Raw genomic sequence first — 12,263 nt, 5'->3', positions numbered from 1 at the left:
GGCAATGTTCCCTCGAAGCTGTGTGTGTGCACAATTGCGCACTGCTGGCACGGTCTCTGCGCACAGAAAATCTGCGTTGCGCACAAAAAAAAAAAATCTAACCTGAATTGAAATTAAAATCAATACTTTAACAAGTCTGTTTTGCAGTGTTAGTCAGTGACTGGCTGCTCCCGTATGGGATCCAGCCAGTAATGCGATTCACATTCGTATATACGCAGCTAATCAATGTCGTTGACAGGCTCTGACAGCGTCCTTATGTGCCGACACCGGTGTTTTAGCGAGCAAAGCGGCGTGGCGACGTTTAGTGTGTGTCAGAACAATGAGGCGACTGCTGAGTGTTACAGGTGTTACAGCAGTGACACATCTGCTGCTGTCAGGCCTGCAGGTATCAGGCTGTTGTTCTCCTTCATCTCATAGTTGACAGAAATTATTTTTGGAGTGGCACAAATAATTTGTGTGGCATCAGATTTGATGCAATTTGATGATTGTTCTCTAAATAATTTAAAATGTTTATTTAAAAAAAACGCCTTGGCTGCATTTTTAGGTAAACAGCTGCAAAAAACTTTGTTGTTTGCATAACTCAGTTACTTTTTTGAAGAAGTAACTATATAATTAATTACCCAACATTGGTCATTATTTACTGTATTTTGCAGACAGAGTTACAGACTCTCTCCCAGACCACAGACTCATAATACAAGTCAGAGCTTTATGAAAAAAAAACAAAAGAAACTTGTGTTTTCAAAATTGGAGTTCAAGTTATTTTTACTTCCAATAGTGTTAACATGCTACACAGGTCATGAACAAGATTTTTTTGTTTTGTTTTTTTAAATTTTCATTGTAAGTGGGCTAAAATAGTTAATTAAAAGTAGTCTAGCATAAATGTAAATGCTGTAATTTTATTATTTTAATAAACCATGTAACTTGCATGGATTCAATGCTGGCGTCACCACAGTGCACACGTCTGCTGTTGCTCACAGTGGTCCAAGGGATCGCTCAGGGAGTTTCTGTGTTCGCTCAGACACATGAAAAATTAGAGGGAACATTGGGTGCGGGTATACCGGATACGGGTGGCTTTTTTTTTTTCTTGAGATGTCATACACTTTGGATTCTAGCCAATCATTTTACGTTTCCGAGGATAGTAGGCGGGTCCAGGTACGTATGTTCTTTGAGAGCAGAGCTACAGATTAAATGTCCAAGGCAAAGCGGTCAAAAGTCTGGCTGTACTTCACAGCAAAATATGCAAACTCAGCAGCAACAAGTGCTTTAAGGTGATACTGTGATACTGTGCAAAGGAAGTAACACCTCGAATCCAATGAAACACCTGGCAACGCTATAGCGTTTTTTTAAAAGCAGAGAAATGCGCCGTATTTGATAGCTTGCTGCGAGACTTCACACCGAGCACATCTGCTGCGGGTGGGTTGCCTGTTATTGGACCTGGAGTTAGCAACATCCCCCAAAAACCCGAAGAGGAGAGTCCTGGCCCCTAGCCCTGCCAGTGTAGCAGACGGATGATGATGCAGCAGCAACCGTTCTTCTCTGCGTGAGGAGCTTAATGTTGTTCGTGTGTAATTTACGTTGAGTAGGCTAACCACGTTATTACATTAATGCATGTAAGGTGAACTAGCAAACACCGTCGTAGTTACATGCGACTGTCTTCTTGTTTGATAGAGTGATACCATACATGCCCTGTAGCTGCAGAAAAAGCTAACACCGTTATCTTTTTACAAAAAAAACAAACAGCTAAACATGTTTTCCATTATTCACCGGTTCCAAACAAAGTAGGTATGTTGTATCAAAAGAAAAGGCTAACTTGGTTATCATTTTGCAGAAAAAAGAGACTGCTAAAAATAAAAACATAAGAGGTTTTTGGACAAAGTTTGTGTTCTCCATTCTTTAAGCAATTCAATTCAATTCAATTTTATTTATATAGCACCAAATCACAACAAAAGTCGCCTCAAGGCGCTTCATAGATACAGAGAAAAACCCAACAATCATATGACCCCCTATGAGCAGCACTTTGGCAACAGTGGGAAGGAAAAACTCCTGTTTAACAGGAAGAAACCTCCAGCAGAACCAGGCTCAGGGAGGGGCGGGGCCATCTGCTGCGACCGGTTGGGGTGAGAGAAGGAAGCAACGGTTAGAGCACCATTTAAGCACCCGCACAGTTTCAAAAGTACCGGTATCGGATAAAACCTAAACGATACCCATCCCTAAACAGAGTATAGATAAGGAATCTCTCAAATACTTCATAAAATGAGCATGTAGAAAGTGATCTAGCATTCTGAATGTTCACAATGACTCTCAGAGAGAGACCTGCTTCATTTTAAATCAGCCACTCGTGTGCCACGCCCAGAGTGCTGACCATTTGGGATGTGGAAGAAAAAAATCACGCCAAGTCAATGTTCAAAGGCAATGGTCATGGCCAGTAGTGGAACAGAAAAGCTAGTTCTGCCATCAATGGCCTGATGGGCCAGTATGGGATCTATAAAAATGAGAGACAGCTACTCCTCCCTCACCCCACTCAGTATCACTGGTATGAGGTTGAGAAGGGGAAAATGCATACAGGTGCCCTTATCAAGCAGGTGGCCAATGTCCTGAAAGAGCTTAGCCAAGTAAGCTGACAGTAGGGTGACCACATTAAGGGTTATTATGGACCGAGCTGTCAACTTGCAAACCTTTTGGTCATATAAGTCTGTGAAGGTTCTCCGTCATCCAGGTCATCGTAGTCTAAGGAGCTTGGAAAGAAAAGCGTCCAAACTTCTATAAGTTCCTTGAAGACGTTTCACCTGTCAGAAGCTTCTTCAGGTCTAGGAGTAACTGGTGGAAAGAAAGGCTGTTGGCTCTTTTAAAGGGACAGTACCTAACCACTGGTACAGATATGTTGATGACACATGGGTCAAAATCAAAACCCAGGAAGTAGAATCCTTCACTGTTTACATCAACGCTGTGGATAAAAACAAAGTTCACCAGGGAAGACACAAAGGATAACAGTATGCCATTCCTGGACTTTGCCGTGCGCATTAAAGAGAACGGAAACCTCAACATGAAGTTTACTGGAAGCCCACACACATGGACCAGTACCTCCTGTTTGACTCCCATCACCCTCTGGAACACAAACTTTGAGTAATCAGGACCCTACACCACCGGGCAGAACATGTTCCCTCTAAGCCTGAAGGAAAAAAGAGGGAACACACACATGTAAAGGAAGCTCTTAAAATGAGACAAGACTCAGCTGTCAGAAGACATAGTTTGAAAGAGAAGTAAAAGAGGCATCTATGTCCACTGTGAGCGACCATCTTTGAACAGAGGCAGCGGCTTACGACACCAACTGTCTGCCATCTATAATCCAGTTTTGAGATCCCTTCCCAGACGCTTCCACTCACATCCTGGGCCATCTGACCTCAGGAAATCACATGATAGGCTGGGGCTAGGATTCACAGTGGGTTCACCCGAATACTTGGCTGATTGTGACCCACACCCATTTTCACACCTTGGCTCGTGTGATTAGGTAGAGGATCATTAGGGGGTCCATCTCTCCTGGGGGACACTCCCATAGGGCTTAAAATCTGGGACTCTGCACCAGTTTCTCCTAGAACTGAAGAAACCTCTCAGATGAGAGGTGAAACATCTTCAAGAAAAAGTCCAGACTCTTTTTTTCCCCAAGCTTTTGGTATATGGAGCTGCTAGGGTTCTTTCACTGCTTGGTGATTTGGTAATAATGTTTTAATAATGTCCAGCTGTTTTTGGACAATTCTGAAGCTTATTAATCCTTAACAATCAAAAACCTACATCCAAAGTACAACCAGAGCTGGGAATTAGTAACAAAAACATATTTTCTGAAATTACTTAACTTACTAGAATCCTGCAAGTTTTATCACACAGGATGAAGCAAATTACTCACCAAAGTATTTCCAAACTGTGTAGATGGGTATTTGCCACCATTTGCGTCAATTATGGTTGAATTTAACTGTTTAATTGCAATTTATAGACATCAAAAAAAAATCACATTTTATCATAATATTTATATTCACAATAATTGCTGATGGGTTCACAACAGCTAAATACGAAAGGTGAAACATACTATATAGGCTTGTGGAATTTGCCTTTTAGAGATGTAAAAACTTGAATTTATCTCTAACGTAGGTGCTCTCACCTGTGCGTCTGAGAAAGGAAGAATATGGATGCAGTTCTCTAGGAGGATGGTCTGGACCTCAGTCTCAAGCTCTCCAGCTCGACCCAAAACCCGTACACTATGGCCGTTGGGATAGAATGACGTGCTTTCCCATGAATCAATGCGCACCACAACTCTGTGGTCCTAGGTGAGGATGAGAAGACAGGGATAGAAATGAGACAGCACTTAGTAAACACTGGTCACACTATGAGACAAAAGCATAATGCTATAGTAACACTAGAGACTGGAGCGCAAACAAGATCGGTGTTGCTATGTGCAATGAATTTGCAATATTGTTGGCTTTGAAATGCTTCTTTGGAAGACGGGGACTAATTCTGCAACTACTCTCAGTCAGTTACTTTTATTTAAAGGGTGCAAAACACCAATCAAATGGTGATAAGATGGTCTGGAGATAGAGTCCTGCTTTTCAAGGCAATCACCTTGAAAGCGTTCATCCAGAGGTTGACAGTGTTGTATTCTCAACCTTTGATCGACCAGTTGGTTGCCGTAACTACTTGTAATTGAACGCTGAATGCAAAATATTCACTGCAATCACTGGAAAAGCAGCGTTTTTTCTTTGTTACAAGGCAGGTGCCGTCCTATTTTTACTCATGTGACTAAGCCATAATGTACATCATGAAAATAAAATCAACCTATAGATGTAAGTCAAGTCAGACCTGCAGAGCTTCAGCCTGTTGAGTACTGATGCGGATTTTAGGAATACGCTGGTCCCAAGGTATGGTCAGTATCCGCTGGGAATTCCTGCTCTGGGACTGAATCCCATCCCTAGTGGGGAAAGTTACCACGTAGTCTCTCCAGTTCCTCTGCAGGATCCCTACAATACGACCTGTGGGGTTAAATGTCAGACATCAGTACAGAGAGACATTTATGGAGTAAGTGAGGATGGACTCGATGATTGCGGTGTAGAATTGCATCATCGTCCGTGTTGGCAGGTTGAATTTCTTCAGCTGCCTCAGGAAGCACATCCTCTGCTGAGCCTTCTTTATGACGGAGGTGACGGAGGCTCCCACTTCAGGTCCTGGGTGATGGTGGTACCCAGGAAGCGGAATGAGTCCACAGAGGTGATGGGGGTGTCAGTCAGGATGATGGGGGGGAGTGGGGCTGTGTGCTTCCTGAAGCCCACAATAATCTCCACTGTCTTCTGGGCATTCAGCACCAGGTTGTTGTGGCTGCACCAGGACACCAGACGTTCAACCTCCCTCCTGTAGGCAGACTCGTCCCCGTCCGAGATGAGTCCAATAGCGGTGGTGTCATCTGCAAACTTGATTAGCTTGACAGACTGGTGGGTGGAGGTGCAGCAGTTGGTGTACAGGGAGAAGAGCAGAGGAGAAAGAACGCAGCACTGGGGGGGAGCTGGTATATACATATGTACTACATAATTACATATGTGTTCATTCATAGTTTTGATGCCTTCAGTGAGAATCTACTATGTAGAAGTACCAGGCCATGACAGAAAAACCACTAAAAAAAAGGCGTGTCCACACTTTTGACTGGTAGGGGCTTCAGGTGTGCTTAGTGAATACCTCAGGCACCAGAAACCCAAGAAAGAGGAGCAAGAAGAGGAACCATCATGGAAGGACAGGATCCTGCACAGTACCACCAACAGATAAAAGAACTAGCTCACATCCAGAAATCCTACCAGTGGCTGGACTGGACTGAAATAGAGCACAGAGGCACTAATAATGGCAGCACATGAAGCCATAAGTACAAGATCCATAGAGGCTGGGGTCTACCAGACCAGTCAGTCAAGACCCCAGATACAAGCGTAAAGATGCCCCTGAGACAATCCAGCACATAACAACAGGGTGCAAGATGCTAGCAGACATACATGGAACGCCATAACCAAGTGGCCGGCATAGTATAAAGGGAATATCTGTGCCGAGTATGGCCTGGAAGTCCCGAGGTCAAAACGGGAGACGCCCCTTAGTGTGATGGAGAATGACCGAGCTAAGATGCTTCGGGGCTTCCAGATACAGACGGACAAAATGGTGATGGCTAATCGGACATAGTGGTGGTGAACAAGCAGAGGAAGACGGCTGTAGTGACAGATTTAGCAATCATCAGGAACATCAGGACGAAGGAACATGAGAAGCTAGAGTACCAAGGGCTCAGAGAAGAGCTTGAGAAGATGTGGAGGTGACGGTAACAGTGGTCCCCGTGGTAACCTGAGCACTCGGTGCGGTGACTCCCAAGCTAGGCGAGTGGTTCCAGCAGATCCCGGGAACAACATCTGAGATCTCTGTCCAGAAGAGCGCAGTCCTGGGAACAGCAGAGATGCTGCGCAGGACCCTCAAGCTCCCAGGCCTCTGGTAGAGGACCTGAGCTTGAAGGATTGACCGCCCGCAGGGGGGGGAAGTTTTTTGTCCTTAGGACCTCGTGTGTAAAAATAATAACAATAAGAAGGGTTAACAATGGTCAATTGCCTCCAGTTAGATTAAAATGTATTTTATGTGTTGCATATTTTTTATGTAAAAACACAGGGTGTTCCCATTAGCCAAATTAAAAGTGTGACAAGCTAAAACAGTATTTTTGCACCTGAACTATCCCTCCCTGTTCTAGGTCTGCCACAGCTGAAAAGATTATTGATTATTTGTGCGAGTCCACGTGTATAGTTGCAGGAGTGTTCCTCGCCTTTTGAATACTGGGCCCTGAGTTGTGTGCTTAATTAATTAGTGTTTTTCTTTCTTTCTCTCTTTTGTCATTTGCGAGGTTACACTGGCAAACTTATGGGGCCCCGTCTGTCTCTGTTCTGTTGTGTTTGGTAAAGGGAACTGTATGTTAGTGGAAGCTCAGGATGCGTTCCCTGCCATTTGTGTCTCCTAGACTTAAAACTTTCTTTTGTATTGGACGAAAGAAAAGGTGTCAGACGTAAAAAAAATTCTACAGAAGATGAACAATATCTGCCATGTCATTAAAAAGCAGGAAAAACCAGCAAAGACGTGACACAGAACCTGAGAGATGCATTTGGCCCTTGAGTTGTTCGACGAAACTTCATCGTTATTTGAATCTCTGGAAATGTGGCTGTCAAGAAGCTATTCCCTGACGAATGGAACCATGGAGAAGAGGTTCAGTTGTGCCAAATTACACCAGAACTGTAATAAAAATCAGTAGCAACTTTAAAAAAAGTTTAATTGTGAATGCCTGTCCAGAAAATAGCTTCCAAATGTTATTTCACCCAAATATGTTCTTATAATGTTGCTTCATGCAGGTGATATAAACAAGAATGGTGAATGGACTAATTCTTATACAGCTCTTTTCTACTCTCACCCAATCACCCCATTCACACAAGCACTTCCTTCTATGCGTTTAAGTGCTTACTAAGCAACATTCACACTCACTATACTCCAATGGATGCATCGGAGAGCAACTTGGGGTTAGTATCTTTCCCAAAGATACTCGGCTTGCAGACTCGGGGAGCCACGGATCGAACCATTCATGTGGTTCGATCAAGATGCTTCATTGTTTTCATTACTTATTTGTGAGATATCCTGAACATATTTTAGGCAAATCAGACAGAAAATATAATACACAAAATATCATTAAATACAAAAATAAATCAAATGTGAATGAATGGAGTACAAACATTCCCACCTGTTGGCAGAGGTGTACTCTCATTGTCCTCTCCAGTTTTTTCATCCCCATCAGTCAGGGCTGTGTCCCTCCCTCTCCACTCGTTCTTGGGCAACAACTCCACCACAACCTCGTCCCCATGCACCGCTCTGTTTCGATTTTTTCGACCATACACAAGCACATCCCAAGTCAGATCTAAGATGGATAGGGGGGGTCAAAGTCGGGAGAAGAGATCAGAAATGTCTAGCAAATATAAGTTTAATGTGTCTGTTCCACCTGTTTTGAAAATGTAAGGCGTTTTCACCTGTGCTCTTGGTTGAGAAGTTCTTCGGCCTGACGAAAGCCTCGTTCTGTGCCCGATGCTTGTTAACATTCAGTGTACCCTAGTAAAAAGGAATGAAACAAGACATTTACTCTTCTGCCACTGAGGTTGTGTTAAACAATCTGGTGAAAAACTCCACTGCCTTCTCTTTGTGACATCTCCATACCTGCTCAGGTACAGTTGGGGAAATAATTATCACTGCTGAATTTGTAGGTTTCCTCAGTTACAAAGAAAGAACAATTATTCATGTTATTTCTTTAATGTTAGTTTCATTTAATGGAGAGCGATAGAATATCAACCAAAAACTGTCTGTGAAGGTTCTCAGTCATCCAGGTCATCGTAGTCAAAGGAGCTTGCAAAGAAAAGCGTCTGGACTTCTTTAAGTTGCTTGAAGACGTTTCACCTCTCATCCGAGAAGCTTCTTCAGTTCTAAGGTCAAATGGTGGAGAGTCCCAGATATAAACCTAGAGGGAGTATCCCCCCACAGAGGGACAAAAGGACCCCCTGATGATCCTCTAATCGCCTGAGCCAAGGTGTGAAACTGGGTGTGGGTCCCAATCAGCCAGAGTTTCGGGTGTGTTCATTGTGAAACCTGGCCCCACCTTATCATGCGAATTCCTGAGGTCAGATGGCCCAGGATGTGAGTGGGCGTTAAGGCGTCTGGGAAGGATCTCAAAACTGGATTATAGATGGCAGAGAGTTGGTGTCGTAAGCCCCGCCTCTGTTCAAAGATGGTCGCTCACAGTGGACATAGATGGCTTCTTTCACTCCTCTTTCAAACCATCTGTCCTCTCTGTCCAAAATGTGAACATTGGCATCCTCGAAAGAGTGACCTTTGACCTTTAGACGCAGATGTCCATCTGCCTCAGGAAACTCTTTCTCCCCATCGTCACCCTCTGACTACTCCACTTGATACCAAGAAAAGTCTTACCACTGGCAACAAAGGTCTCTACCCCAAATACTAAGCCATGTTTTGCTTGGGGACTCACTGAAAGTAACTTGCCAATCCCTTTATGACTTTTTAAAATAATAATAATAATAATAATGATGTGTTTTTTCTGTCTCTCTCCTTTAAAATTAAACTGCAAGAAAACTTAGAGACAGTTCATATCTTCTTCATTCAATAACAGTCCTGCTCTTCATCTCATTTTCTTTATTCGTCAGCCCCTCAAATACTCCTACCTCCTCAGCACACTCCCTACACTCATCAGTGTATTTCGTTAGTATAGATTAGTATATGTATTAAAGGTACCTGCAGTTTCTCTGAAAAATGAACAGGCTTAAAGCTACTAAAATATTTAAACGTTGTTCCTGCAGTTGTTTTAAACTCGTGTTTTAAAGAGAGATCCGGTATACTTAAAACAGGAGTTAGAGAATTGTGGATCAATATGTTTGTCATTGCACAAGATGATCAGATCTTTAGCATGAATGCTCACCTCTGTTTTCTACACACACACATCACTGATCACATCACATGCTCACAGAGACACATTCACATACACACACATCACATGTTCACTCTTGCAGAGACACACGTTCACATGTGCGTGTCTTATCTGTCGCATCATTAATGTTGATGTTTGTGTGACCACTGAAGTTAATAAAAGGGCTTTGAGGGAAGGCTGGAGTTGGGCTAAGATCAGATGAAGACCTTCTCCCCTTGCAGCAAGTAAAAGAAAGCGCTGAGTCAGCGGGGTTTGAGCGTTAGACCCAACAACAGGTTGGTACATTTTTACCTGAATGTAACGTTCAGACTTTATACCAGCCTCCAGGACTTCAGCGGGAAGATGTTCGGGAAACTCTTTCTCCCCATCGTCGCCCTCTGTCTCTTGTTGTGCCTGAGAAATGGAGCTAAACAGTTCATGGGCTGCCTGCAGATCTGACCAGAAGCTTTGCAAATAATCCTGGCAAAGGAAAAACACACAGGTCAAGAAATAAATTACTTCAGTTGGCCTTCTTAGCTCCAGTAACATCCCTTCAAGGGCCTAAGTTTTGGATCCTCTTCCACTTAACCTTATCAGGTTCGAGAAAGAGAAATAGAGTAAAATCTTTCAAATTCACCTCAAATCAACAGCCAGATGCTTAAACCTTTTGATACAGTTAGACGTCCTCAGTATTAGTATTACAATAATAGTTAAATAGATATAAGAACTGGTTTCAGAATAAATAAAGCGAGTTTTTGGAATGGGCTTCCCAAAGCAACAACCTCAACCCTGTTGTTAATTGTTGGACCGTGCTTAAACGCCACGACCGTTTTAGGAAACCAACCAATTTAAATGAATTCTACCAATTCTGGTTGAAAATCTCTGTTTTCAGTGACCGAAAACGCCGTTTACGTGTGGACGAAAGGCGCAAACACATAGAAAAATCTGCGTTTTCAAAAATACCCGGGTACGTATGTTTGGATAAAAATATACAAATCTGGCAGCAATGTATCAAAAATGTATCACAATAGAAAGCGATGTAATATTAATTTCACGGCTACTAGCATGTACTGCTCTTTTTCCTTTAAATAAACATCAGACTTGATATCAGTCCTTATTGAGCAATGAGTTTACTCTCTGACCGACTCGTGTTTGCGGCGTTCCAAACACGTTGCCAAGAGGGAAGATGCAGAGTACCTGTGAAGCCAAACATATAATATCAATACCCATAACATGGCTAAAGGCTGTTTCTAACCTCTCTTCTTTACTTTAACTGTCATTTATTGACCATTTTAAATGGCGATACCAGTGTATCGACAAATAGGTAAAAAGTGTAACTGTTTTTTTCTGACAGAGCTCGGATCAATCAGTGCAATTACAAACAAGGCTGTGACCTTCACCTTTAGCGAAATTCTCATTTACATACTAGTTTAATAGTTTTCTGACTCATTGTCACTGTGTTTTATACAACCACAGCATGCTTGCTAGGCTGACATGAATTGAAAAACAAAGTGCAGCTCTCCGTATGTAAACAGACTAAATGCCACATATATTTACATTTTGTCACTTAACCAAGAAATCATGTGTAATGACCGAAAGTTTGACAACAACCACCAATTTCACTTCTAAGTGAGACTGTTCTAATACTGCTGCCAAAAATGTAAGTGTTTCAAAAACCCATGCCTGCTACATGCTACAATAGTCCCACTGAAGATTAGTGAAATAATACAGACCAACCAACTGTTCCATCATATAGGCTCCAACACAACGACTTTAACACAAAGAGCTGACTTTCAGTTTTAGGTGTTCAAACCACGTGTTTCTCTAAATGCATGATGATAAATCCCTGTAAGGTGGCTACATATAAGAAGCCGATATAGAGTAGATGGTATTATAAAGGTATTTCATATACCTGGACGGAGATGACGTACACTCCAGACGTCAGGCTGCTGAACTGAGCTACGGCCTCAGGATCCTCAGTGATCATCACTATATTCATCATTCCTGCCAGGTGGTTGTAGTACCACACTGCAGCTGAGTACACACACACACACACACACACACACACACACATTAAATGAACTCACAAGTTTAGCATAAGATGCATGAAAGCAAATTGCCCGCTAAAGCAATAATCTTTAACATATCCCACTAAGTTTTTGCTGTTTTGTAGGTGGAAGTTATGATTTCACACTACTTGTAATTCAAATGGTGCTTCCACAGAAAGAATATAAAAAATAAATAATTGAGTGCCTTATCTATATAATAAACACATTTCATGAGAACACACTGCACTTCTAGCTTCATTTGTTGGCACAACATAAAAGTTTGTCAGATCGTGATTAACATTACAACCAAGTCTCTATTATTAAAAACACTCATTAAATCCTTTTGGTGCTTTTCTCTATTAAACTGGTATAAATATTAATCACTTTTAAGCTGCCATTCACAAGTCCTCCTGACTTCTTTGTTCCTGCACTTGTTTTCTACCTGAAGTGGAGGAAAAACATTTTTGAAAATGTTAAAATGACCCCTTTACCCATTGAACCCCTATTGGGACAAAACACTATGAATGCTCGATTGACATCTTAGCCAGTACGTGTGCTCTAAGTGCCATATGCATCTGCACCGCTGGCCTGTTGCACAATTTGAAAGAAAGTTCAAATGTAATGTTTACATTTTTAAATCTCCCAGATGAATTTTGCACACGTGTGAACTATACATTTATGTCACTTTCACAAAATATTTTTTAAAC

At 42.2% G+C, this 12,263-nt stretch overlaps 1 protein-coding gene across 1 annotated transcript in view; it reads right to left on the bottom strand.

Moving 5' to 3' along the window:
* LOC146661827 (DIS3-like exonuclease 1) overlaps positions 1-12,263 on the bottom strand; it is a 44,489-nt gene that overhangs the window by 29,396 nt on the left and 2,830 nt on the right. Inside the window, exons 3-8 of the mRNA XM_085418314.1 lie at positions 11,421-11,542; positions 9,821-9,988; positions 8,067-8,145; positions 7,784-7,957; positions 4,849-5,018; positions 4,154-4,315 (exon numbers count right to left, since the gene is read on the bottom strand). Of these exons, the coding sequence (XP_085274440.1) occupies positions 4,154-4,315; positions 4,849-5,018; positions 7,784-7,957; positions 8,067-8,145; positions 9,821-9,988; positions 11,421-11,542 (875 nt within the window). The remainder of the gene's footprint in view (positions 1-4,153; positions 4,316-4,848; positions 5,019-7,783; positions 7,958-8,066; positions 8,146-9,820; positions 9,989-11,420; positions 11,543-12,263) is intronic.

Source organism: Rhamphochromis longiceps, linkage group LG9 (assembly GCF_057381845.1).
Source record: "Rhamphochromis longiceps isolate RC_006_pf linkage group LG9, R_longiceps_female_GT1.1, whole genome shotgun sequence".
Lineage (NCBI taxonomy): Eukaryota > Metazoa > Chordata > Actinopteri > Cichliformes > Cichlidae > Rhamphochromis > Rhamphochromis longiceps.
Note: the sequence above shows the minus strand (reverse complement) of the source record. Positions and strands in the feature narration are given on the sequence as shown.